General features: G+C 43.5%; 1 protein-coding gene across 1 annotated transcript in view; it reads right to left on the bottom strand.

The window, feature by feature from the left end:
* chst11 (carbohydrate (chondroitin 4) sulfotransferase 11) overlaps positions 1-14,360 on the bottom strand; it is a 79,794-nt gene extending 65,434 nt beyond the window's left edge. The window contains exon 1 of the mRNA XM_037760823.1: positions 13,760-14,360. Coding sequence (XP_037616751.1) covers positions 13,760-13,877 — 118 coding nt within the window. The 5' untranslated portion in view covers positions 13,878-14,360. The remainder of the gene's footprint in view (positions 1-13,759) is intronic.
* Between the last annotated feature and the right edge of the window lie 638 nt (positions 14,361-14,998).

The raw sequence follows: 14,998 nt of genomic DNA on the forward strand, positions 1-14,998 counted from the left end.
CCCGACAAACTACTGAGTGAGTGATGAAGTTCACGATCGGTCGTCGGCCGAGTGTCGGAGTTTCCTCATTGAAACGTTGCTCTTTCAAAATGAGAAAGGCGGAGAACAAGTCCGTTGTGCAAAATGAGCCCGCCCAGTGTGACGCGTCCAGTTCACAAAACTTGGACCACCAAGCTGTCAAAGTAGGCGATCTAGTTCTAAAAGGAAACCAGATTCAGCTGTGACATTATAGACTTCTTTGGTGACCCTCCAGACTAGGGATGCACCGATACCACTTTTTTCAGACCGAGTACAAGTACTTACATTTGGGTACTCGCCGATACCGAGTACCGATACGAGTACTTCTCTGTGCCAAAAGACCCTCGCTAACAGCCAGCTGGAGGGTGTGAGCGACACACGGCAGGCTGGGGAGTCCCGCATACGAGGCGGTGCGCCGCCACTGGCTACAGGACGGCTTGGCAAGGCTCGGGGCGAAGGTGCTTCCCGGGGCCGTGGACAAAGCGTCACCGGGGCGGACTGTCCTTAGTGCGCCCCAGTGTGGGGCTCGGCCCACGTAAAAGGTGCCAGGGGTCTGCGGCGATCCACCCGACCCGTCTTGAAACACGGACGAAGGAGTCTAACGTGCGAGTCAGAGGGTGCAAGCTAAAACCCTGTGGCGCAATGAAAGTGAAGGCCAGCATGCACCGCCTGAGGTGGAATCGCACCATCGGCCCGTCTCGCCTGCACCGTCGGGGAGGTGGAGCGTGAGCGCGTGCGATAGGACCCTAAAGATGGTGACGAGAGGTTAACGTCACACTGCCATAAAGTGGTATCGGAGCCGTTTTGCGAGTACGAGTACATGAGCAAAGTATCGGACCCGATACCCGATACTGGTATCGTATCGGTGCATCCTTACCCCAGACGTTTCTACAGCACCTATCTCATTATCTCAGGCACAAAACGTCCACTTATATACACGGAATATCTCAATCTAATGAGGAGACTGCAGACTCTTGCAAGCTTCAAACAAGCTTATCTCTAACACGGGCCAAAGTCAACAGTTCCATGATCTAACAGGCGGATCACCATGAGCAGCACAATTATGCTCCCAGGGGGGGATCAGCTGACTTAATGAGAGAATATAGGCTCATTTGTGCAGCAAGATTGCCTCGTCAAACCAGCTCCACAGCTCCATCTTCAAGGTTTGTTAAGGCTAATGTGTGTGTGTGTGTGCTCTCTTCTTGCTGAGTCAGTGATGAGGAGAGGTTAGTTTGCTCTTCTCTGCCAACATGTCCGCCCTGACCCCTTTTTGGAGGGACATGAGAGGAGTCTTTGAGTCTCCGTCGGAGCGGCCAGCTGAGCAGATCTCTGCTCTGCCATGAGCCTGCAGCGAGGCACCGATGGCAGCGTCCACCGGCTCCGCGGGCCAAAGCGGCCACGCTGGCAGAGGGAAACCGCGGCTGGGAAAACTCCCCCGACACTGCAGAGCCCCAGATGGACGGATAATGGGAAAGAGAGATGCATGAAGGGAAGGAAGGAGGAAGAAGCGATGTGGGGAAAACGCAGAGGAGTGAGTGATGGGCCGACTAGTGTTTGGCTGCACAATTAATCAGGTAGAACGGCACATAATGGTTTAATCTCCACAGATTTGAATTGTCATGTCAGCAATTCTGAAAGAAAAGTAATTTCCCTTTCCACAACAGAAACCCGGGTGGAAGCTGGAGACCGTCAAGACATTGATATAAGCAGCTATAAGAACTGGAATATACTGTAGCTTCTAATAAATAAATAAAAAACACTTTCCTGATACACCTCGTATTTAGGGTATATTATGTGTATGTATTATATATTTTGTGTGTCTTTCAGAATAAAAGAGGCTTTTATATATAGCACCAACCTTCAACAATCATACGAGGAGAAATCCATCAGGAAAGAGACTTAGAAGATTTCCACACCAATAGTAGATTAAAAAGATTAAAAATAATGGATGCAGTAGAGACCGAAATATCCTGCCTTTGAATCCCTGGTGTCAGGCAAGCTCCAGAAACACTACACATTTCCCATAATGCACCATATCTACAACGGCACCTCTCCCATTTGGTAAGGCAAGCTTTCTGTTACAAATGTGTAATCTCCAAACCCAAACTGAGATGGCATCGCTATGACCTCATCAGGGCAACTCTCTTCTCATACAACAGTTCGATTATATCTTATGAAAGAGTTATTCCTCCTTTTTGGTTGGTTTTCTACAAATGTCCAGCAACACGTGTTAATATCCGCTTGTTACAGGCATACAGTCTTTTCAAAATAAACTTCTGTCTTCACAGGAAACAACTTCCTTAGGTTTAGACAAGAAAGCTACTTAGTTAGGTTTAGGGAAAGACCGACTTGGTTGGGATTACGCAACAAAACTACTTGGTTAGGTTTAGGAATCAATCGACTTGGTTAGGGTTAGCCAAGAAAAGTACTTATTTAGGTTAAGGAAAAGATTGACTAAAGTAGGATTACACAACAAAACTACTAAGTTAGGTTTAGGAAAAGATCGACTAAGGTAGGATTACGCAACAAAACTACTTAGTTAGGTTTAGACATTATACAACTGATTTCAGAGCCTAAGCAATACTCATTAAAGCTAGAGTTGGTAATGTTGTGAAACTACCAAGAGTATGCTAGTGGAAGACATGCAAAGACAATATAAGAAAAAAGATTTTTTAAGAAGATTACCAACCCTATCTTTAATTTAAAGTAGGCAACTTAACTTAAATTCCGTAGCTACTTATTTTAACCCAAACCATGATCTTTTCCTAAACCTAACCAAGGTTTCTCGCCAAGGGCTGCTGACCAAGCATCAGTCAGTTTGCCAAAAACATAAAAAAAGTTTCTAAAGTGTGTTACCAACCCTCGCTTTAAGACTACTAAACTGACCTTTTCTGTGTAAGATTGGTGGAGTTCCCATTTAAAGGGAAAGCCAGGACTCACATTTGATGGATTGCTCCCCTAGATTGTAGAAATGTAGGAAATCTCTAACTGAAGTAGAGCAAGATGGGGACACGCTTAAAGAAAAGTAGGTACACTGAGAAAGTTGACTGCGGCACTTTATCACAAAATCCCCTCCTAGAATGGCCAGCATACCAAAGAGCGATGACATTTAGCGGCGCTTAAAGAGTATCCGAGGGTGGATTATTCCCTTTTCTTCTTAAGCGAAAGTCGAAATCCAGAGAGAGACTGGTGGAGGAGGAAGAGAAAGGAGGTGGAGGAGTGGAAAATCCCTCCCAGTTGTTCAGTTAAGTGTCCCAGTAGCTGGAGTGGAGCAGGCGAGTTTAAATGTTCCTCCACCAGCCGTTTAATGAGACACAAACTCAGCCAGCCCTCCTCCACTTAATTAAAGCCATGATTCACTTCTCTTACGACATACAGTCTACAGTGCATCTGACAGCCGAGGGCACACACACACACTATACAAAGTTTTGAGGTGCCATTTACTTTCCCTTAATTCCTAAATCAATGCGTTGACATTCCCCACAGATAAGGATTCCAGTCACACACAAACACACTTGTTGCCTTATCCTCTGGTGTCACATTTAGGCCATACTGTGTCTACTCAGACATTACACAAACACACTCACACCTCCCCTGGCTCCTTGCACTCCCGGGATAAACTCTGGCTGTGAGATCTGGTCTGAAAGGTCGCTCTGTCACCGCCTAAAAATGCACCCATGCTCCCTCCCGCTCCTGCCGTTATTAATGCCCAAATGTGGCTAACGCGCGACACTCGCACTCCCGACTTACTGCTCGGGGCTAAAACCTAACAACCAAATCAATATTTATCGGCAGCGGCGGTGTGATTACTTTCCCATCTCCGCCTGCTGCTGCTGCTGCTGCTCAGGGCCTGCAGGCGAGCGAGGGCAGCCGTGCATAATGACCACGGTGGCCGTTCCACTCCCACCGTACACTTATCAACACGCCAGCGCTCGATGCACACAGATACACGCACCCAGGAGTGTAGCTGTTATTGAGACTACACGATGCTCAGACATGATGTAAGACTGAGCACCGCCCCTCCACTTGCTCCCTTTTAGAAGCAATCTTATTCAAGTTGCATGCAATGCATTTGCTTTGCATCTTGGGAAATGATTAATTTCTGTCCCAGTTATGACCTATTATGCATATTTTCAAGTGCATACTTGTAATTAGGGTTTTCTACTAGACCAGAGGTCAGCAACCTGCGTCTCTTCAGCACCTCTCCAGCGGCTCCCTGTGGATTTTTAAAAATGGAAATGAATAACTGTTCTTCGTTTACATTTTCGTTTTTATTTATCATTGTTGTAGGTCTATGGTACGACGGTACGACAATACGACGATACGACGGAGTATTAGGGCCACATTGAGGAAAAAAATACATCTGAGATTTCAAGAATAAAGTCATAATATTACAAGAAAAAAAAGTTGTAGTATTATGAGAATAAAGTCAGAATATTATAAAGTAGTAATTTTATGTTATTTTCTTTTTTTCCCGTAAACTTCTGACTTTATTCTCATAATATTATGACTTTTTTTCTCGTAATATTATGACTTTATTCTCGAAATCTCAGATTTATTTTTTCTCCTCAATGTGGCCCTAATACTCCGTCGTACCGTCGTACTATAGACCTACAACAATGATAAATAAAAATGAAAATGTAAACAAAGAACAGTTATTCATTTCCATTTTTATAAATCCCCAGGGAGCCTCTGGAGAGGAGCTGAAGAGACGCAGGTTGCTGACCTCTGCACTAAAGGAAAGGGGGGAGAAGCATGTTTAAAATAACTCAGAGATAAGGCTGATGAACTTGATCATATTTCATCCTCTTTCTCACAATTACTCCTTTGCTTTACTGATAAAATAAAAGCTTAGATACCAAAAGAATCTTTAACATAACTTTGTATCTTTAACTTTCAATCACACAGACATTTCATCATCTTTTAAGGACGTGTCCGACTGGGCTAGGCTCAAAGGATGTGACAAATCAATACTAATCAGTAGGGATGTTACGTGACTTCCTTCTCTGTCTGTCCACAGAAAGCTGGACTCAACAAAGGCGTCTTCTTCTTCTGCTCCTACTTTCCTTCCAGCCATTGAAAAGAAACGTCACACAGACAGTAAATCTCAGAAGAGTGCAGACTCATTACGTCATTTCTGGTTACCGAAAACCCTTAAAATTCACATTTGTGACGCTTTGTTTGGAGACTCCATTAAAATTCTGGCTCTTTTTCCTTCCAGTAGCAGACAACCCTGTTCCCCGACACACACACACACACACACAAAGAAAGAAAACCACAGGCAGACCAGATGTCAGTGTGGAACATGGAAGTCTGACAGATGGGAGCCATGTCTCAGTTTCCTGCTGTACAAGATTTTAACCCGCCGACACACACACACACACACACACACACACACACACACACACCTATAAAACCAGCACAGTCACAGTAAGAAATGATATGTAATATGTAGGGATGTTAATAATTAACCGATAACCGACATTAAGCATTTTAACCGATTAACGCTATCGGTTAGAACGGTTAAAAGAAATGTTAATAATTAATTAAAAAGCTGAGAAAAACTTGTCGCTTGAAGGGCGGAGCCGGCGTTACAGATACAGGAAGTTGGCTCCCGTCTAAAGCTCATTTGAGCGCAGGAGATGTAGCCTCGTAGCATTTATTCACCGACAGATAAACTGTACACAAACTGTCTGCTACACCTACGTTCACTGCTAGCAGCTGCTGACGTAGCACAAACACACACACTGTTTGTCGGACAATCGCTATCGTTAATCCGGGCAGACACAAAGCTGACAACCTGCTGAACTAAACTAAATGTGCGTTGGAGACTTTTACTGGGAAAGTGGCTGCATGCTAAGTTAAAGCTCCCGGACGGTGAACTGGAGACTCCGTTGTCTGTTGTGCTCAAACACTGCAGCTGGCACACCGCTGCATGCGAGGCACAAATCTTGTCGGTTAACGGTTAATAATCGGTTAACGAGGGTCGGTTAAGAAAATTTGTCCAACTTAGCATCCCTAGTAATGTGTATGATATATACTGTATGAACCAGATTAGTATCCACTCTTTGCCTCCGTCAAAACATGCACTAATCAACCGATCAACACTGAGACGTATTTTACGATGTGTGGCAGACAGATGTTGAGACACTGCAGACATTCATTAAGGTCCCCAGCTCTGATTCATGGGAAGACAAACGGTCCACAGGGAATGACAGAAAACATCTGGGACACACAGTCATCTGTTAAATACAGACGTCTACGCCGCAACCCGCCGCACCTTTCACCCATTTGTGTTCCAACGCACAAGGACACACGATGCACAAGGTACAGTTTCAATCACACAGACGTGCAGCTGACTCCTGCTCTACCAGACAGACAGTGGGTTTTTTCAGGGAGGGGGAGGAAGAAGAAGAAGAAGACGGAGGTGACGGCACTTTTCCCATGTGCAACTCTACCGGTATGTGTCTGCTGTGAGAGAGTAAGGTGAGAGAGTGTGCATGTGTTTCATGTGTGTGAATCCCCGCAGGCAGGGAGGCCTCGCTGATGACGCACAGATGCAGTTATCAGGGATGCAAAAACTGGAGGCGGATAGATCTGCAAGGGCTATTCCTCCATCTCTAACACACAATAAACAGACACACACACATGTGTTTGTTTATTGTTTCCCGTCAGAATAAGTCTGCTTGTTGTTGCCTGAGCTATGGAGATGTCTCACTGTTTCTGCTAATGACTTAAACATGCTTAAATCCGTTCGTGTTAACAGGTTAGAGCAGCCACACTGTCCGCGTGAGCAGCGTGGCTTGGCTGCGTATCAGCTGCGTGTCTTCTAGAGATTCGAGGTCTCACCTATTTTTACCGCGAGCCGCGCGGTTCACAGCAACAACAGACAGTGAAAGTGATCGTGAAATATGCATATATGAAATATGTGCAGGACAGTGTTGTAGAACATGCAGTGACTTGCAGAGCTCCATGAATGAATGAAGTACGGGGTTTTAATTGTGCATTATTACTATTATTTACAATGTGTACACACTTCTTAACCTTCTGTCTTAAATAAATATAAATTACATTTATAATGAAATGAAAAGGCCATTATGAAAGGAAAACTCTATGTAGAAAGAAAGAGCTGACAGCAGCAGCTGAAACGCTGCCGGTGTGGACAATCCATAATGTCTACCTGAGCAGAGAATGAATGATAGAGCCATAGGTAGAGCTTCTTGCTAATGTCATTCATGCATTAGCCCCATTTTGGACTAGCGCTATCCATCACACCCGTGTAATTAATTCAGTTTTGTCTCGTACTGCGAATTTTCGCAACAAATATAAAAATGAAACACATCGGACTCAGTGTGCAAGGTTTCTGTGCGTAACATTCTTTATCGGATGACGGATTTAAAAAAAACAAAACAAAGAATATGGACTCGCAATGACCTTAAGATGAGGAAATCTTTCCGGTCTTCTTTCACACACGGCTTTACGTCTCAATCGAGATCCCAAAAAGAGTGCATGTGTGTGTGTGTGTCCTCTGTGGCAGCCCTTTCATCGCCTCTCTAATGAGGTCCAGACGCTCATGCAGATGGTCATCAACTCAGTCTAGTAAATGAGGAGTCCTCAGCGTCGGCCTCCGGCTGCTGCCTGACCTGAAGTCCAGACGGCGTAGCGGCACAGTCGGTCTGCTCTGAATTACTCAGAGAGAGAGATTCAGGAACGACGCGGGGCACTTAAAACAGAGGAACACACTTTATGATCTAAAAAGATCTGCCCTGTTTGACTGGTTTCTGTGGACACATTTCCTGAGAAACAGATTGGGTTACTGTATGTGTGGCAGTTAATCTGGGTGTTCTGGTGCTGGATGTGGATGCTATGTTGGGACCCGGCCCCCCCTGATGCTGGGATATTTGATCTGGATTTAGCCGCAGAGCTGGGCAGGAAAACAGCAGTAGCACTAAGATCACACAAACAGGACGTCCGGGATACACTCTCACAATACACACACACACTGAGGCGGGGGACAATGACTGAGGCCGGGAGGTGGGGGGGTGCACAAACATACCGACGCGCATGAATGCAATCACACACAGCTATCATCTCTTTTCGGGTTGTGTCCTCGCTCACTGTCCCTCGTGGGACTGACAGTCTGTTCAAAATTTACCTTAAAGGGAGATCTGTCAAGTATTTATTAATACTCTTATCAACATGGGAGTGGAAAAATATGCTGCATTATGCATGTATGTATATATTAATTAGTGGAAATCAAAAGGGGAGACTCGTGGGTACCCATAGAACCCATTTTCATTCCCATATCTGGAGGTCAGAGGTCAAGGGGAACCCTTTGAAAATGGCCATGTCAGCTTTTCCTCGCCAAAATTTTGCGTAAGTTTAGAGCGTCATTTAGCCTGCTTTGTGACAAGCTAGTATGACATGGTTGGTACCAATGGATTCTTTATGTTTTGTAGTTTCATATGATACCAGTATCTTCACTCTAGCTTTAACATTGAGCCCACTACGATGGTAAAAATCGCAAGTTGTGTTAATGCATTAAAGAAATTAGTGGCGTTAAAACGAATTTGCGTGTTATTATCGTGTTAACTTTGACAGTCCTAAAATATAACATTAATAAGTATGTTTTCTCAGTCTTCAGTCCAAAAGTCAACATTTATTGTAAAAAAAAATCGATGTAAACATGCGTCCATCCAACGAAACACTCTGCTTAAATCCATATTTGTTGGCGTTTAGCCTTTCAAAAACTTTCACTGGTCAAAAACCACAAAGGGAGTGAATTATACTTTGGTGCTCATGGTTTCCGTAAAATGAACTAGATGACTGAATTGTGGAGAATCTAATATATCCATATTGCCAAACAGCATTTAATTAAGACTTGCGTTTATTTGTCAAAACGTGTTGCCACACCCGGCGAGTAAATTGGGGCTTCGGCTTTTAATCTAAATTTTACGGTATGTGCACAAGCACTGCAAAAGGGGAGATTTTCATGATATGTCCCCTTTAAAGAGAAAAAAAATCACTTGAGAACCTCCAAGGCAATATTAGAGACTTGTATAGGAAGGTTGGTGAATCCATTTCTTAGATTACAGGGTCCCATGTTTGAGGTCACCGACCCCGGCGACTCAGCACTCTCCCTCTGCACTACTGCATCAGTTCCAGCTGACACTAGCTGACCGCCACAGATTGATGAAGGTGAGGAATTTCGAGTTTCCAGTCGAAATTCCAGACAGAAATTTGTTCATTCTTTCCCCAAGACGTTCCCATTCCTTCTTTGCTTCAAACCAGCAAAGCTTTGTTGCATGTCAGTAGAAATCTCTCCACACACATAGAGTAAAAATACCATGTTGTGGTTTCAAATGAGGTTCCTCTCATGTCCGTCTCTGGGTGCAGCTGACCGCGTCAGAGGTACAAGGCCTTTGTGGAAGACGTGAAATGTGAGCTCGCGACTTTGAGGCTTGGGTGCACAAGCAGGTTACCGCTGAAAATGACACAGTACAGCTGGTGAACAGAGCTGCAGACTCAGCACACACAGTCCAAAATATCCCAGAGGCACTTCACAAAGAAACCAAACAAGCAGCCACACAGAGCAAACTGCCTTATTAGCCGCGCTGATCTCAGCAGCAACAATGCATTTAAAGGAGGCAGCAGAGACCCGGACTGATGAGGCAGACTGGATCTGTCACAGGCACCCACCGAGCAAACCTAAAGTGAATTCAGAGAGACAAGAACGGAGGTGGAAGGGCACCAGGTCCTCGAATCACTGCTGTCAGCGAGCGGCGGCTAAACCCAAAGGAGGCTGAAACATAACAACCAGGGTGACGACCTCCATTTGGCACGGATCGGCCCATGTTTGTGTGTCTGCAGCTACGTGTACTGTACAGGGAATCTATTGTGCTTTCACAAAGCCCTATGTTCATTTTGGAAAAAGCTTTTGCCGCTCATGACTCAATATTTCAGACTGTGAGTAAGCATCTTAAATAAGCTGAGTGATATTCTCATGAGAGCTTTCTATGACGCCGGCGGTCCTTTTGTCAGATTAGTTTTCCCCCTTTTTCCAAACACTGAATGTTTAATTTCAATTTAGAGCTAAACTCTTTAAGGACTTCGGGCCAATACGCGATGAGAGGTTTGATCTCTAGTGGATAAAACTTCTTATCCATGCAGGTAGCTTTGGTTTTATTAGTCCACTAACAGGCGGGTCGGGCCGAATGAATAGTCGGGATGTCATGAGAATTTAGTTTTTGAAGAACATTACCAACCCTAGCTTTAAGGTCACAGTGTGATAACGCTGTGTCCCTCTCCCTCCTCCTCTTCTATGTTTCTTTTTACAAGAGGTCACGACCCCACGGGTCCTGGGAGGGAGGTGAGAGTTTACACTGGGAGGCCAGACAGGGTCCCGCTAAACATGCCTGAAGCAGGGAGACGCTGCCTGGATAACTTTATCTGATGGACAACAATGGTGGCGGTGGTGGTGCCATGTGGGCGAGTGTGAGAGAGGGATGAAGTCATTTCACAAAACAGATTGAGATAGAGAGATAAGAAGAGGGGTTATAAAGGAAGTCAGTGACTCAGGTACACAAGTACACACTGGTATCCGTCTCACCTGTGTAATCAGGCATAAACACACACCGTCTGCAGCATTAAAACTGATATCCCAGCTCCTGCACAAACACCCTGCTGCAGACATCTCCTCTTCAATCAGAGCGTCCTGAGTGCAGCACCCTGTCATCACCACAACGGAATAAAACATCCACTCTGTGACCCGGCTCTGTGTGTCTGTGTGTGGCAGAAGCTGATGCAATGCCTGCAGAGATTGGCACACCACTGGGAGAATGATCCCGGGGTCCTTGACTCGGGTTTAATGGAGTCTTGGTTAAATGTTTTATATAATCAATTCTCCTGCCTGAAAAGCTCATTTAATGATGTACAGTAGAGGAGAGGTCTCACTCGGTGCAAAGTTCCTGATCCTCCCGTTACCTTGGATAATTCACAGAATTCAACAGCATTCATGGGGACGATTACTTTGTTAGAGAATAAGTAGTGTTGTCAAAAATATCTCCCTTACAGTCAAGATGGCAGTAAAGACAACAAACACAGTGCCTAACGTTAGTGGATCATAACATATCAGGTATGGAATTAATCTGCAGATGCTCCGGTTCAAAATGAGACCAAACATTTCTATGAGATGTCAGTTTTTGAGCCACGAACAAGGCCAGCATGTGGCCTGGAACAGACTAGATACGGCTTGTTTTTAGCCGATTGAGATCTTAAAGCCTAGTTTGAGGCAAAAGGGGCGGTTACTACTTCAGTACTTTCCATTTATGTCAACAATACAGAACGTGGTCCAATTATTGATTTGTTTAGAAGCTGCTGACATGCAGAAGGTTTGATATCTGAATTAATTTAATTATATTCTTACACAACAGAGGTTAATATTACAGTACAGTCTGGTCATCTAAGGTTCCTTGAAGAGGTTTTCTTTGTGGGGGGATTGGAAATATCAATCACCACCAACAGCAACAACAACTGGTGACTCACACAGAGCTGCTATATCTACAGAACGGAGATATGTGGCAGCACGTCTGCTTTGGTCTCCTGCTGGTGTGGATGATACTCCTGCATGCTTCTGCTCTCTGCATGGTGCACCTTCTTCTTTATCCCAGCAGCCCCCGTCACTCTGACACATTAGAAGGTTTCTGTGCTTTCACATCATCACCCAACACCAGAGCATCTATTTTACAATGATACTACATAAAGCCTGATAGAGACCATCTCAAAGCAGTCACTGAGCCTTGCAGACACACCGTCTCCAACAGCAGCATTATGGGATTATCATTTCTGTTTGGGAATGATTCAGTTTCTGTTCATGGAAAGCAGATACCCAGAGAGAGTTTTGTTTTTTCTGTTGCACCGTACAGTAAACCTGTTGTACTGTATAGATCAGGAGCACCGAGTATGTGATTACATGATGAGCTAGTCAAGATGACGAGCACCTTCAGACACAGACTCATCACTCCTCGGCACAACACAAAGGCCTGGGTCAGTCCTTCATGCTGGTAGCCATCAGGCTCCACAACCAAGGACTATGAGGACTTTAAGAACTTTAAACATGCACTATCTACCTTTAAACATGCACTATCTGCCTTTAAACATGCACTATCTACCTTTAAACATGCACTATCTACCTTTAAACATGCACAATATACCTTTTAACATGCACTATCTACCTTTAAACATGCACAATATACCTTTTAACATGCACTATCTACCTTTAAACATGCACTATCTGCAACCATCTTGGATTCTAACCACTGGCGCACTTTACACTATACATCCTATATTCCACTTTATAGACTGCACATATGCACATATTACATTTATTTATTGACGGACTGCACACACTACACTGTGAACAACTGCTGTTAATTTAAAGCAGGATTTCAACAGTATTAACCTGTTATTGCTAAAAACAATGCTTTACATCAGTAACAGTTTCATGCAGTATTTGTTGAATTCTGGGACCTGATCTGCTCATGTGAGGCTTGTACATTGTACATGATTGTAAAATCAGTGAATGATCATTATTGTTCTTCATCACATGTTGTTCTGGTTTCATTCTGTGCTTGTAGCAGCTAGAGACACACAACAAGTCTATTATAGCCTTTTTCCTAACAAGTGCCTTTAATTGTATTTAGTGTGACTATTCCTTTGTCTGTAACCTGCTAAGTCTATTCATGTAGGCAAAAAATAATGTTTATTAAAATGTATGTCAAAAATAAATAATGCATTAAAACAAATCAGTAAGATAATGTAAAAGAAAGGTGAAAAACAGCTTTATAATGTATCTTTAAACAGTAAATTAACTGTAAAATACTGTGAAATTAATTTAAACAAAACAGTATTTTTCATTAACAGTACAAAGCTGTAAATGTCAGCGACAGTATAATATTGTTAATTTTACAGTAACATAAAGGAAACCCTGCTGCCACTTCTTTACTGTTATTTTACTGGGACATTCTTAACAGTGTGGTTTCCAATCCAAGGGTGGTGGTGATTCAGGTTTGGCAAAAAGCATCAAATCATTTAACATAATGGGATGCAAATTCTCCCCCTGCAGAGAGCTTGGAGAGGATTTCCTTTATTGTGTGATAAATTGTTAAAAAGGTCTCCAGACGCGCGCAGATTAGAGAGGACATCGGTTTCTAAATGCTCCCTGGAGGAGGGTTATTTTTAGATATGGACTCCAAATTGATTTTGCCATTACAGCTCGAGCTTTGCTCTCGATCCAGATGGAAACAGTCTCTCTCTTTAGGTGCATCTTAGATCGAGTCAGCCTGCAAAATGACCAGTTTGTCCAAAAAAATGCCACAGCAGCAGCCCATGCATGCACCGTTTTCATTCACCACGTCGCCAAGCCACGTTTCAGGAGACAAAAAGCCTCAGCATGCCACTTGTTCCTCACATGCAATCACACCCAAACGCACGCTTCCACCAAGAAAGAACCGCTCCACAGAAAAAAAGCGCAACAAGACGATCCATCCATCCATGCGCTCCGGCTGGATGATTTACGCACAAGTCTCCTATCAATTATGTATCTGCTGCGTTACTGTACAGCCTTGCTTTGGTGGACAAATCGATGTGTCAGCGTGCCAGGAGGCTGCCAGACAGGATGCCATCACTCACACACACACACAGATATACAGAGGAAGAAGAGAGGATGGAGAGGTGGTCCTACCTGGTTGGAACATACTTTGGAAATAAAAGATGACCAGAATAAAGGATCCCAAACAAGTGGCAAATATCATCCGGCATATCCTGCTCATCCTCAACAGTTCACTTAGAGTCTGTTTCATGACGAGGAGGCTGGAGGCTGGAGGAGCTGGAGGAGCTGGAGGAGGCTGGAGGAGGTTGCAGGAGGCTGGAGGAGCTGGAGGAGGCTGGAGGCTGCAGGAGGTGGAGAAGCTGGAGGAGGTTGCAGGTTGCTGCTGCTGCTGCTGCTGCTGCTCGCTTTGTGTGTGAATGAATGGCCGGTTTTGTGGAAAGCTCCGGCTCTCCGTCTCTCTGTCTCTGTCTGCTGGTACTGATGAGGATTGTCTGCCGGTCAATGAGCTGAATGCATCCACAGCACGGAGCGTACCACTGCTGGGCTGCTGGAGGGGGGAGCAGCAGGGTGGACTAACCGACTAACCAAACACCCCCACTGCTCTGAGGACATGAGCTCGTCCAGATGTGCAACAGCATCACATTAAAACCTCTTTAACCTTTGATTTTCATCATTATAGAATAATAGGATAATGAGTTATTACAGAAAAGGTCATATAAAATCCATAAATAGCCATGTTTTCAACAGGTTGGGTGAAATGCAGAGGTCTAATTTCATGTATGTACCTGGAAGTGACGATTTTTTTATTTTTTAAATTATTATTTTTTAAAGTTTTAAATTTTGTTTTTTTTTTGGTGAAACTTAATTTTACAGGTCCACAAATGTCATGGTAATTAGAAGATGATTAGCAAGTAACCTATTTGAAATGTCTTTGGAATTACTGCCAAAATTACCCCAATATTTACATCAAAATTGATAGAAAATTACTTTATTATAAACATTATTTAATATTTTATATTCCACTTGTCAATAGCTGATTTAATACAGGTCACATTCCATAAATAGTTGCCAGGTTTTCAACAGGTTGGGTGAAATGCAGAGGTCTAATTTCATGTATGTACCTGTAAGTGATGCATATAATAAGTTTTAAGTTTAAGTTTTTTAAGTTTATGGTTGTTTTTTTATTTATTTATTTAGTTTTATTTATTTAATGAAACTTCATTTTACAGGTCCACAAATGTCATGGTAATAAGGTGATGATTGGGAAGTACCCTATTTGGAATTTCTTTGGAATTACTGCCAAAATTACCCCAAAATGTATCGAAAATTTCATTATTATAAACATTATTTAATATTTTATATTCCACTATT

This window comes from Sebastes umbrosus, chromosome 23, assembly GCF_015220745.1.
Source record: "Sebastes umbrosus isolate fSebUmb1 chromosome 23, fSebUmb1.pri, whole genome shotgun sequence".
Lineage (NCBI taxonomy): Eukaryota > Metazoa > Chordata > Actinopteri > Perciformes > Sebastidae > Sebastes > Sebastes umbrosus.